The sequence below is a fragment of the Chlamydotis macqueenii genome, chromosome 21 (genome assembly GCF_036417535.1).
Source record: "Chlamydotis macqueenii isolate bChlMac1 chromosome 21, bChlMac1.mat, whole genome shotgun sequence".
Lineage (NCBI taxonomy): Eukaryota > Metazoa > Chordata > Aves > Otidiformes > Otididae > Chlamydotis > Chlamydotis macqueenii.
Genome location: NC_141576.1, coordinates 914512 through 926464, shown reverse-complemented (window position 1 = coordinate 926464; position 11953 = coordinate 914512). Strand labels below are relative to the sequence as shown.

The window sequence follows — 11953 nt, the reverse complement described above, 5'->3', positions numbered from 1 at the left end:
CCCCGCTCCTGCCCACGCTGCCGGCACCGGCGGACACACGTCGGGGCTGCCGGAGGAGCCCACGGGTCCCGCGCGTCTCGAGTTGGCGGGCGGGGGAAGGAGACACCCGTGGGGCGCGGGGGGGAGGGGGGGCGGCCAGCCGGCACGGGCCGCTCCTGGGGTCCCCAAGAGCAGCAGCAGAGCCCGGGGAGAGCGGCGCGGGGGGCCCGGGCGGAGGGCACGGCCGCGCCGTCGGACGGGGCGGGCGGAGGGGCGGCCCCGGGGGAGGAGGAGGAGGAGCCGGCGGGGCCGGGGGCCGGCGGGGCGGCAGCGCCGCGCAGTGCCAAGCCGCGGCCGGGGCCGCCGCCGGGGGCCGCCGCCGGTGCCGCCGGGGCCGCCGGGGCCGGGATGGCACTGGAGCGGGCGCTGCTGGCGGCGCGGCAGGGCGACGTGGAGGGGCTGCGGGGGCTGCGGGCGGCCGGGCTGCTGCGGCCGGGGCTGCGGGACGCCCTGGGCGCCTCCCCCGCGCACCACGCCGCCCGCGCCGGCCGCCTCGCCTGCCTCCGGTACCTGGCGGCCGAGGCCGCGCTGCGCGGGGACGCGCGGGCGCGCAACGGGGCCACGCCGGCCCACGACGCCGCCGCCACCGGCAACCTGGCCTGTCTGCAGTGGCTGCTCACGCAGGGGGGCTGCGGCGTGCAGGTGGGAGCGGGGGCGCGGAGGGCGAGGGGGGCCCCGGCCCCGAGGGGAGGGACGGTCGCGCGTGGGTCCGCAGCTTCTGCCGCCGGCAAGCTGAGGTCCCAGACGGGACGGGGGGAGGAGGAAGGGGGGAATCCCGGCATCCCGGCATCCCGGTGGGGCTCAGCCCCGAGGGGCGCACAGACCCTCCCGGGGTTACACAACGGCGGGAGCGGGCGATAAGCGGCTTGGCCCCGGGGCCGGCCGAGAGCTAACGACATGTGACGGGCCCGGAGGGAGAGGGGGCGGCCGGGAGAGGGGATTAAGCGGGGAGGCCGGGGTCAGGACGCCTGGGCAACCTCCCGGCCGGGGACAGGCTCAGCCCGCACCCCGCCGAGCGTGGAGGGCAGCCGGGCCTGGGGCGTGGCGGAGCCCCATGGCGAGACCCCGCAGGCGGGGGCCGCTGGCCGGCGGCAGAACAAGGGGGGCTTTGTGTAGCGCTCGCTGCGTGCGGGCCCCGCGCTTGGCGCACAGCCCCTCTCTCCAGCCCTGCTCCAACGGCCTCGCTAGCCCACCATCCCTGGGGCTGCACCCCGCTGCCCGCGCTCCCCGGCCCCACACGCACTCCCCGGTGCCGACAGCCGCCCCGCTTCCTCCCGCAGGACACAGACAACTCCGGTGCCACCATCCTACACCTGGCAGCCCGCTTCGGTCACCACGAGGTGATCGACTGGCTCCTCCGCTTCGGGGGCAGCGACCCCACAGCTGCCACTGACACGGGAGCGCTGCCCGTGCACTACGCCGCGGCCAAAGGAGATTTCCCTTCCCTGCGACTCCTCTTGGGACACTGCCCAAGGTAACGGCCCCACTGCCAGCGGGCGGGACGGGCTCCACTCCGGGGGCTCCCCACCCGCCAGCAGGACGGGGGCTGGCGGGGGACCAAAGTGCCCGCCGCTGCCCCATCCCTCCCTCCAACCGCCGGGCAAGGTGCCAGCGCTGGGGCCGGATGCCGCAGCCACCCAAGCTCCAAGGGCAACGCGGGCGCGTTATCAGGCCGGGCAGCCAGCTGCACCTTCTTTATGGCCCGGAGAGAAAGGGCGAGGAGGAGCGCGGTGAGCGCTGGCAGAAATACTGCCGCCGGCCGCCGAGTTGGCTCCCTGGGCTGCTGGTGCGGGGCGATAACACAGCCGCCTTTGTCCGCTCGCCGTTATGTAAATGGATTAGGCTGCCCGCCGAGGAGCGCCGCTCCCCGTGCCGGGGGTGACCTTTCCACCCGCCGTGGGCCGTGGGTGCCGCTGGACGTGGCAGCACTGCCACAGCAACGTCCCCGCTTCGCCTGCCCAGCGGTACCCGGGGCCGGGCTGGGCCCCCGGGGTAGGCAGCACGGCAGCCCACCGGGCACGCGGTGCCAGGCCTCGCGGCGGGGCTGCGCAGGCGGTCAGGCGGCCCCCTAAGCTGATTTCCTGCGCTGGGCAGAGGCCACCAGAAATAACCCGGAGCCCCGTCCCGGGTGGAGCCTGGGGAATGCGCCGGTGCCCCGCGCCGTGCCCGGTACGCTTGAGGTGTGCAAGGGGTGTGCACGCCCACCACGTACAGGGGGTCCCGGGGCAGTGGGAGGTGAACCGGGGGCTCAGCCACCCCCAGATCCCCCCACCTTCCCACACAGAGCCCCTACAGGGTCCCTGCACCCCCAGCCCAGCCCGGCCCTTTATCCCCCTGCCCCAGGTGTGCGGGCTCAGCCCCGGGCACCCGTGGGAATTAACCCTGCGCAGCCCACAGCCCAGCCCCGGCCGGGCCACGGCTCCTGCTCGGCACCCACGGTGTCGGCCCCGGCGCTGCACGGCGCGGCGCTGGCAGCGGCCCTCCCGCGTTGGCTTTCACGCTTCTTGCCGGGGTTGCTCCGCTGCCGTCGCTGCCTTTCCCCTGAATTATTTAGGGCTGGCCCCGCTCCCAGCCCCGCGCCCATCCGGAGGCTCCGTTACACCCACGAAATCCAATCCCAGGGTGCCGCCGTGGGACGCTGGTGCTCCCAGCCCACCTTCACGCCAGCCCTGTGGGGTCCCCGGCAGCCCGGCGCGGCTTCGTGGCCATCTGGCAAAGCAGTTTACCGGCGCTCGCCCAAGTGGTTTAATCTCTCCCAGTCACCAGGAAACGGCAATCGGGGGCTGAACGCGTGCCCGTGCCCCCGCCGACCCCTGCGCTCCGGCCCAGCCTGCCACCGCCCCAGCCCCGGCCCCGGTCCCGTCTTGGGGAGCGCCCAGCAGCGCACAGGCCTGGTGCTGCGGCACTGCAGGGCAGGCGCCCTGCGGCACGGCACGGCGGGAAGCCAGCGCTGCCTGCGGCCCGTCTCACGGTTACAGGGATCAATTATTAAGGGCCTGCGATCGCTGCGATAACAGAGCAGAGTATTTATTGCTCTTCCTTTTTTAAATATTCAACAGGTTTTTTTTTTATGGAGCGCTTAATAAAACGGCTTCCTGCGTGGCGGGGCTGCGGGATGGATGCAGGATGTGGGAGGCAGGATGCAGAATACGGGGCTGCGGGATGTGGGATGCAGGGATGCAGGGATGCAGGATACGGGCTGAGTGATGCGGGATGCGCAGTGCGGGCTGTGGGGACGCCAAGGGTGCGGGTCTGCCTTTCCCTGCCGGCTCCCCTGCGGCCACTGCTGCCTAAGCTGCTTATTTAAAAATACTGCTAAATTGCAGTGTCCGAAAACAGCCGGGGAAGGAGCTTAGCCTAAGCAGGCTGATTAACTTAGTGACCTCCCGCCGCAGCCGCTGCCTCTCTGCGGGGACCCGGGGGAGCGATGGGGTGGACGGCTCCCAGCCCAGGCTGCCCACGCTGCCCTGCCTATCCCAGCCAGCCTGTCCCCTGTGTGTCCCCCGTGTCCCACATGTCCCTGTGCAACCCACCTGTCCCCTTTCCCCCCGTCGTGGCGTGCTGCTGGCGGTGACAGGCGCTGTGCCCCGCTTGCAGCACGCTGAGTGCCCAGACCAAGACGGGGGCCACCCCGCTGTACCTCGCCTGCCAGGAGGGCCACCTGGAGATCATCCAGTACCTGGTGCAGGACTGCGGGGCCGACCCCCACGCGCGCGCCCACGACGGCATGACGCCGCTGCACGCCGCTGCACAGATGGGCCACAACACCGTCATCGTCTGGCTGGTAAGCGCCGGCTGGGCGCGGCGCGGTGGCACAACGTGGCGGCACGGCGTGGGGCCGGCGGCGCCGGTGCTCAGCCTGCCCGCCCGCGCAGATGAGCTTCACGACGGTGAGCCTGTCGGAGCGGGACGCCGAGGGGGCCACGGCCATGCACTTCGCAGCCAGCCGCGGCCACGCCAAGGTGCTGAGCTGGCTTCTGCTGCACGGCGGGGAGATCACCACCGACGGCTGGGGCGGCACGCCGCTGCACGACGCCGCCGAGAACGGCGAGCTGGAGGTGGGTGCTGACGGGGTGCCGGGACGGGGAGGGGGCCGCTCTCCGGCCCTGCCACACGCCCCCGCTCTCCCCAGTGCTGCCAGATCCTGGTGGTGAACGGCGCCGACCTCAGCGTCCGCGACCAGGATGGCTACACAGCGGCTGACCTCGCCGACTACAACGGCCACGGCCACTGCGCCCAGTACCTGCGCACTGTGGAGAACATGGTACGGCAGTGTCCCGCAGCCGAGCGCGCGGGGAGCATGCAGAGAGCGCGCGGGGCCCCGCCGTCTGACCGCGCGGCTGTGCCGGCAGAGCGTGGAGCACCGCGTGCTGTCCCGAGACCCCTCGGCGGACGGGGAGTGCCGGCAGCCCGACTCTGGCATGTCGTCGCCCAACACCACGGCGTCAGTGCCCCAGGCACGTTTTGAGGTGGGCTCCCCGGCCAGCACCCTCTCCAACTACGACTCCTGCCACTCCAGCCAGTCCAGCACCGGGGAGAAGAGGGGCGGCCCCCCGGGGGCCCCCGCCGCCCGTGAGTGTGGGGTCGGGGGGGCGCAGGGTGGGGGGCGCGGGGCCAGCCTCCCCTGACCGCTTGCCCTGCGCAGGGGTGCCCGAGCCGGCGCTGGTGGACATGCAGGCGTACATGGACATGTTGGACCCCGAGACACGGCCGCGGGGCCGGGGGCCGGCAGACGAGGGCCCCCCCCCGCCTCCTCCCCCCGCCTTCCCCCCCCCGCCGCCCCCGCCCCCCGCCACCCGGCCGCCCCCACCGCCCCCCGGCTATCCCGCGCCCGCGCCCCCCGCCGCCCCCCACACCGCCGACATCTACGTGCAGGCCAAGAACAACCTGCGGCATGTGGAGAGCCAGGCGCTGCGCCGAGAGGTACGGCCCCGTGCACCGTGCCCCGAGCCCCGCGTGCCCCACGCCGCAAGCCCCGTGCACCGCGCGCGGCTGCTCCCGGCCACGCGGCCCAGGGGAGGTGCTGCCCGGGGCGACGTGCCGACGGGCACCGACGCTCCGCGGGGAGGTGTTAGCTCTCGACAGCGCCGGCACTGGCCACATGCTCACAACACCAGCGCACACGGGGGACTGGGGTGCGACCGGTGGCAGGGGTACAGCCAGCCAGGGCTGGTGATGCTCTGGCGCCTGGCTGCGCCTGGGCGGCCCTGCTCCACCGCCGCACCGGCCGGGGCGCCTGGCGGCACTGCGCAGGCCGCTGCGCGTGGCCGGCATCACGGCCGCGCCCATGTGGCCCCAGCGCCGCCGCCGGCTCCTCGCCGAGCTGGGCGTGGGCGCCTGCGCGAGCTGTAACCCGAGTGCCCGGCTCCGGTGTCGCCTGCGCCAAGGGTGTCCGGTGGCACAGCCGGCGCTGCCAGGAGCTGAGAGGGCTCAGCTGGGTGCGCACAGGTAAGAGGGGCGCAGCCCCCCGGGTGGGCGGCGGGCACGGGAACACGGTGGGCTCGGGGCCGCCACAACCTCCCGCTGTGGCTTTTGCCACCCCACCGGGAACGGGAGCCCGGTGCACGGCTACGGCCGGGGCGGGGGCACAGCCCAGCGCTGCAGGGCACGGGGGCACATGGGATGGGGGTCTCGGTGGAGCGGGGAGTGCCAGCACCCCGTTGTGCTCCCTGTGCACTGCCCTGGCTCGTTAGCACTTACCAGGGTGACGAGCGGCCCTGTTCGGGGCTACAGAGCCGGGCTGCCCCGGGGAGGTGCGGGTGTGTGCCAGCCTGGTGCCGGGGAGGCGCGGGCGCCCCGTGCAGCAGGGCCGAGCAGCACGGACCCTCGCACGGACCGCGGCCGGGGCTGCCGGAGCGCGAGCCGGGCTTGGCACAGCGCCCATGGCAGCCGGAGCAGGAAGCGCCGAGCTGGCGCTTGTTGACTTAGCTGGGGCTGGTGGCGGCGGCGGCGGCGAGCGCCCGGCCTTGCCGTGCAAATGCTGCGGGTGGAGGTGGCGCACGGGGAAATGCAAATAGCAGGGCCGCCAGAATGGCGAGTGGGGAACGTGCCACCGCGGCACCTCAACCCCAGGGAGCGGGCACGGCCCCACGCAGCGCTGGTGCTCGGCAGCACGACCCGCAAAGCTGCTGCGGTATGTGCCGGGGTGAGCCGGGGCTGCGCCGCCCCAGCGCCCCGCTCACCGCGGGGTTTGGAGCCCGGCCCCGCGGGGATAAGCTCCCGGTAATCTGCGGGGCCAGGGCTGGGCGCTCCCGTTCCCAGGAGGTTATCCCAGGGGAGCTCGGCCGGGCTCCTGGGCACGGGCTATGGGGTCACAGCGCCAGGCACCGATGGCACGCGCCTCCGGCCCGGCACGCAGCCCTCGGTGCAGCCTCGTGCCGAGCGGACCCCTGGGGTGTGTGCCTGCCGTGCCCCTGGCCTGGGATCTGCCCCGCGGCTACCCTGGCCGCAGCCCGACAGGGCCGCGCTGAGCCGCGCTCCCCGTTGCAGCTGGCGTCGCGCGAGAGCAGCCCTGAAGGCCTGCGCCGGGCCGACTCCACCAGGCGCTCGAGGAACTTCGGCAAGCAGCCGAGCACCGGCGACTACTACAAGCACCTGGGGCACGGCGCGGGCGAGCAGCCCGGCCCCCGGCGGATGGCGCACAGCGAGGAGGTGAGCCCCCGGCCCCCCTCCGCCAGCCTGCACGTGGCTCGGCGGCACCGGCGCCGGGCGACGCCTGCTTGCGCTCTCTTTCAGGCGTCGCCCATCTCGGCGAACACCATGCGCAACGGGGAGAGCAAGACCGGCGCTGAGCTGCCACCGCCGCCGCCGCCCCCACCGCTGCCCGACGCTGCCTGCCCGCCGCCCCCACCGCCGCCTGCGCCGGCGGAGACCCCCGCCGGCCCCCGCCGCTCCTCCTCCTCCACGGGAAGTAAGTGGCAGGGCGCCAGGCGGGCGCGGGGAGCAATCCCGGGCACCGTCCCGTCGGCTGCACCGCGGCGCCAGCCGCCCCGGCGCGTCTCCTCCTGTGGCGCTCCGGCCGCACGGCTCCTGACGGCCTCTCTGTCCTTCTCTCCTCCGGTGTCGGCGCGGGGGCCCCCACGCCCACCCGCCCCCGCCTCCTCTCACTGCTGGCTGCTTCTCTTCTCTCTTGTCTCGCGGTGGGCAAATCCTTCCTCTGCCGTGCGCCCTGCGCCGCCTCTCTGCTTCTCTCCCTAGGAGGAAAGGCGCTCAGGCAGATGAAGAGTAAGTACCGCGGCCCCGCGCGGCTCCCGGCTCAGGGGTGCCCCAGCGCGGGGCACAGCAGGAGGGGCCCGACACGGGACCATCCCGCGCCGGAGCCATGGGGCGTCAAACGGCCGATGGCACCAGCAGCCACCCGCGGCTCTCCTACCTGCTGCGCCCTCGCCGCCGCGTTGCCGGGCTGGCGTGCCACGCGGGCGCCTTGCGCGTTGGCGCGGGGCTGCCGAAGCTGCTGAGCAGGGCTGGGCAGGCGGCCGGGGCCCCCCACGCCCCCCGCGGCCCCGCCGCTGGCCCCACGCACAGAGGGCCTTTGTTCACGCTCAGCCGGCCGGCGTGACCCCGCCACGTGAGCGCACCGGCCGCTCCCCCGCCGCGGATTGCAGCCGAAGGCTTGGCCGCCGCTCGGCACCCGCTTTATTAGCGCCAGCTCCCGGGGCTGGGCGTTCTCAGACGGCGCTGGATGGCAGCGCACGCGTCCCGCTGGGCGCTCCGCACCCGCAGCCCTCTGGCCCTGGCGCGGCACAGCCGAGCAGGGCGAGCGGTGGGCGCCAGCAGCGGGGAGGGGGCTCTGCCGTGGCACGGCACCATGGGCCGTTAGGGACGCGCGCATGGCTGGCACGGACGGTGGGTGCGAGTGGGGCGAGCGGCGGCACGGGTATCACGCAGGGGCGCTGCCGTGCCCTGGTGCCGGCGCCTTGGGGGTTGAGGCCGGCGGTGGGGCTGGCTCGGGCTGTTGGTGCCTCGCTGCCGGGGGCTGTGGCGGGTTCAGGGCGTCCAGGGGCCCGGTGAGGTGCTCGGGACCGTCCTGCTGTGCCGGGGCTGCCGCCCGCCGCGGGCCCATCCCTCGGCAGGCAGGGTGCCGCTGTCACAGCGTGGTGCCGCGGGTGAGCGGCGCTCGGGGCTGGGGTCTCTGGCATTGAGTCCGGGGGGGCTGCCCTGGCAGCCCCCTGTCCCCAGCGAGCTGGGTGCCGGGGTGCCGGTCCCGTGGACCTGGGCGGCTGGGAGCCAGGACGCTGCTCCAAGGGGAGTCCCAGGGGGTGCCGGGGGTGGGGGGAAGTAAACCGTCCGCCCTGCCGACCCGGCGCCCCATGAGCTGGCGGGAGAGCCGGGGGTGTGGGGGGCTGCTGGCGGGGGGCCCTGACTGCCCACCCCACCTCCCCCCAGGCACCAAGTCCTTCAACATGATGTCCCCCACCGGCGACAACTCGGAGCTGCTGGCTGAGATCAAGGCTGGGAAGAGCCTCAAGCCGACGCCACAGAGCAAGGGCTTCACCACCGTCTTCTCCGGCAGCGGCCAGGCAGGGGCCAACGTAGGTGGTGGCGGGGGGCCGGGGGGCCGGGGGCCAGGGGCGCGGCGTGGCACAGCGCAGCGGGCACCCATCGCTCTCCTCCCTCCTCCCTCCGCAGGCAGAGTCGCCGGTGTCCTCTCCATCACCCACCCGGACGCCCACCCCGCCGGCCACCCCCGAGGCCACGGGGCCGCCGCGCTGCCTGGCGGGGGGCTCGCCGGAGCCGGTGTTGAACGGGAGCTCGCCAGTGCCAGCGGCGGGCGCGGGGGCAGCGGCGGAGGCGGAGGCGCTGGTGCCGAGCCACGATGAGCAGGGCCGGCCAGTCCCCGAGTGGAAGCGGCAGGTGATGGTGCGCAAGCTGCAGCTCCGCATGCAGGAGGAAGAGGAGCAGCGGCGCAAGGTAGGGGGGTCTCGTGTGCTGCGGCGGCGAGCGCGGCACGGGCACGGCCCAGTGGCTCCGGACCTGGGGAGAAGGCGTTCGTAGCATTGCCTCCGGCTCGCGGCTGCGCGGGGGAACCACCCACCCGCGTGCAAGGGCGTCACGCCCCGGGGTGCCACGCGCGGCAGCAGCGTGAAGTGCACGGTGTGGGCTCAAGAGCCCCTTCGCCCTCTTTCCCGCCGCAGCCCGGGAGCCGCTCGCCGTCCCCGTGCCGGCGCAGGCCACCTGCCTGCGGGGGCACGCCGGGACCCGCTGGGCAGGCGATGCGGGAGGAGGACGTGCGGCACCTGGAGAGGCAGCTGGGGAGCCTGCGGGTGATGCCCGAGGCGCGGCCGATGCTCCCACCACTACCCCCCGCCCCGGCACCCCAGCGCTTCCCCCTCGCCCGCGACGACCCACCTGCTCGCAGCGGCCAGCCCCCTGCGCCGCCGGCCACCCTGCGGGACCGGGAGGGCCGCAGAGCAGGGGGGGAACTGGGCGGCCCCGGCACCCAGCATGATGCCCAGCGCGAGCTCCTGGGCTGCGGTGTCTCCGTCCGCAGCCTCAAGGCCAACTACGAGGGGCCAGGGGGGGCCCCTGCGCCCCTCCCCAGGGTCAGCAAGCGCAAGCGGGCGCAGCCACCCGGCAGCTCCCGCCAGCCCATCCTGGAGGAGGAGTACGGGGACGGGGCGCCGCGGCGGAGCCGGCTGGCACTGCCGGAGCCTAGCAGCCCGCGGGAGCACACCGAGGTGTGCAAGGAGCGCGCCGTCTTCCTCTTCCTGGAGCACTGGAAGAAGCGCGCGCTGGCGGCGGCGCCCGGGGAAGAGCGGCCGCGGCGGCCGGGGAGGCGGCGGCCGGCGGCAGGGCGGCTGCTGGCCCGCTGGAGGAGCGTCGCCCGGCGGGTGCCAGGGCGGCAGATCCGGCGGCTGAGCCACGCCGCGGTGCTGTACTGGCCCCAGCACTTCCTGCCCCACGTGGGCGGCTCGCCCGTGCCCCACGACAGCCTCCCGCTCGACCTCTTCATGCTGGGCTACTTCCAGCTGCTGGAGATGCCGCTCAGCCCCGAGGAGCGGCGCTTCCGCCACCTCCTCTGCTATGAGATGTTCGACCGCCTGGGCAGCCACAGCTGGCACCGCGTGCGCTGCTTCCACCGCGCCGTGCTGGAGCAGGTCGAGGCTGGCCACCGCCGCTGGCTCGACGGCTTTGAGGACCTGGTGCAGGAGTTTTTCGGGGACGGCCCCACCGCGGCGGCGGAGAGCCTGCCGGAGCTCCCTGCCGCGGCCCCGGGGGCGGAAGGGGCAGCGGTGCCGGTGCCGGAGCTGGGCGAGTTCAGTGAGGAGGACGTCTGCCGCTTCATCGACCGCAGCTTCTCCTTCTGGAAGGAGAAGGAGGCGGAGATGTCCGACACCTGAGCCTGGCGGGAGGCTGCAGGCAGTGCCGGCAGCGCGGCGTGGGGCTGGCTGGGACCAGGCGCTGGGGGCGGCAGGACCCTGTGCCCGGTTGCGCGCGGCCGCCTGTGCGGCTGTGGCAGAGCGGCGGCTCGGCTCGGCGGAGGGCCGGGCGTTGGTTTGCGTGGTCCCGGGCCGAGGTTGCGGTGTGGTGCTTGCTGTGGCTGTGTGTTGTGCGGGGGGTGTGGCACCAGGGTCGCGCTCCCCTCTGGTGTGGCGTTTGCGGTGCCGGGGCGGCGTGGGCCCCCGCGTGTCGGTGCAATAAAGCTGTGGTGTGCTGCGAAGGGCTGGCCGCGCCGCGCACTCCTTCCTCCTCCTTGCAGGCGGCAGGGGCGAGGGGCGACATCGGCGAGCCGCGTGCTGGCGAGCCCCCAACAGCGCTGTGCCACGAGGGTGGCTCGGCCGGCCCGGTGCAATGCCACGTGCCGGGGCGAGGCGGCTGCCCCGCGGTGCCGGTAACGCGGCTGTCTGTTGCAGGAGAAGGAGGAGGAGGCGCGCCTGGCCAGCATGCCAGCCTGGAGGAGGGACATCCTGCGCAAGAAGCTGGAGGAGGAGAGGTGAGCTGGGGCTGGGGGCCGCCGCACCGGCGGGCTGCCCCCGCGGCTCCGCTAACCCCGGTCTTCCCTTTGCCTTGGCAGGGAGCAGAAACGGTGAGTGCCATGAGCCCCTCCCCGGGCGGGCGAGAGGGCGCGGCGGCTCCGGCGGCTCCGCTGACCGCCGCGCCCCGCGCCCTCCGCTGCCGTGCAGGAAAGAGCAGGAGAAGCAGAAGCGGGAGGAGGAGGAGAAGGAGAAGGAGCAGTCAGAAAAGCTAAGGACTCTCGGGTACGATGAGACAAAGCTGGCACCCTGGCAGCGGCAGATCATCCTCAAGAAGGGGGACATAGCCAAGCACTAGTCACGCCACGCTGCGCCCCAGCTCTTCGTGGCAGGAGGAGGCCGGCGGGTCCCACCGCGGACCGGGATGGGCCTCAGCACCCTCCTCCCGCCGCGGACGGCCGCGCAGCCCCACCCGGAGGAGCCCCCGTTGCCACCCCAGGCACCCACAGACCCCGTCCCACTGCTGCCCGCCCGCCCGCCCGCCGCCGCCCCGCGCTGCCCTCCGTGAAGCGCGCTGTCGTGGCGCGGGGCATCTGACTCCCTGTGCTCCACCCAGCTCGACCGCTGCGGCTGGGCCCGCCGCGCCACCCGGCTGCCCCTGCTCCCCGCTGGCACCGCTAGCCACTGTGGCTGCGGCACACTCGCCTCTGCTCCGTCCCTCCTGCCTCCGGAGCCGCCCGAGGCCAGCTCCCAACTTGCCTCCGCCCCGGACCACTTGCCTGTCCAGCGATTAAAACGATAAACCCCGCCAGCAGCGCCCGCGCCTTCCTGGGGCTGCCCACACCATCCCCCTGCCCGCACTACACTGCGCCCACCGTGGTGCCCCCGTCACCCATCGCCCCGTCACCCATCACCACCACCACCCGCATCGGCTCATCACCTGCGGTGGCCACGTTCCCGGTGGTGACCCCGATGCCAGCGGTGGCCCGGTGCCCAGCCGG

At 74.3% G+C, this 11953-nt stretch overlaps 1 protein-coding gene across 3 annotated transcripts; it reads left to right on the top strand.

The window, feature by feature from the left end:
- The first annotated feature begins 387 nt into the window (after positions 1-387).
- On the top strand, positions 388-11760 carry ESPN (espin). Of its 3 annotated transcripts, XM_086764664.1 has the most exons (15): positions 388-681; positions 1320-1513; positions 3637-3823; positions 3915-4097; positions 4172-4303; positions 4392-4611; positions 4685-4962; positions 6529-6690; positions 6775-6949; positions 7237-7263; positions 8425-8570; positions 8668-8949; positions 10893-10972; positions 11054-11065; positions 11163-11760. In XM_086764664.1, exons 1-15 carry the CDS (start codon positions 388-390, stop codon positions 11308-11310), a joined length of 2520 nt encoding a protein of 839 aa, XP_086620790.1. In that variant the 3' UTR covers positions 11311-11760. The 3 variants fall into 3 exon arrangements, with proteins under 3 accessions (XP_086620790.1, XP_086620788.1, XP_086620787.1); XM_086764662.1 differs by lacking the exons at positions 10893-10972; positions 11054-11065; positions 11163-11760 and adding an exon at positions 9174-10379; XM_086764661.1 differs by lacking the exons at positions 10893-10972; positions 11054-11065; positions 11163-11760 and adding an exon at positions 9148-10379 and having other exon boundaries at positions 8668-8962.
- Positions 11761-11953: the final 193 nt, after the last annotated feature.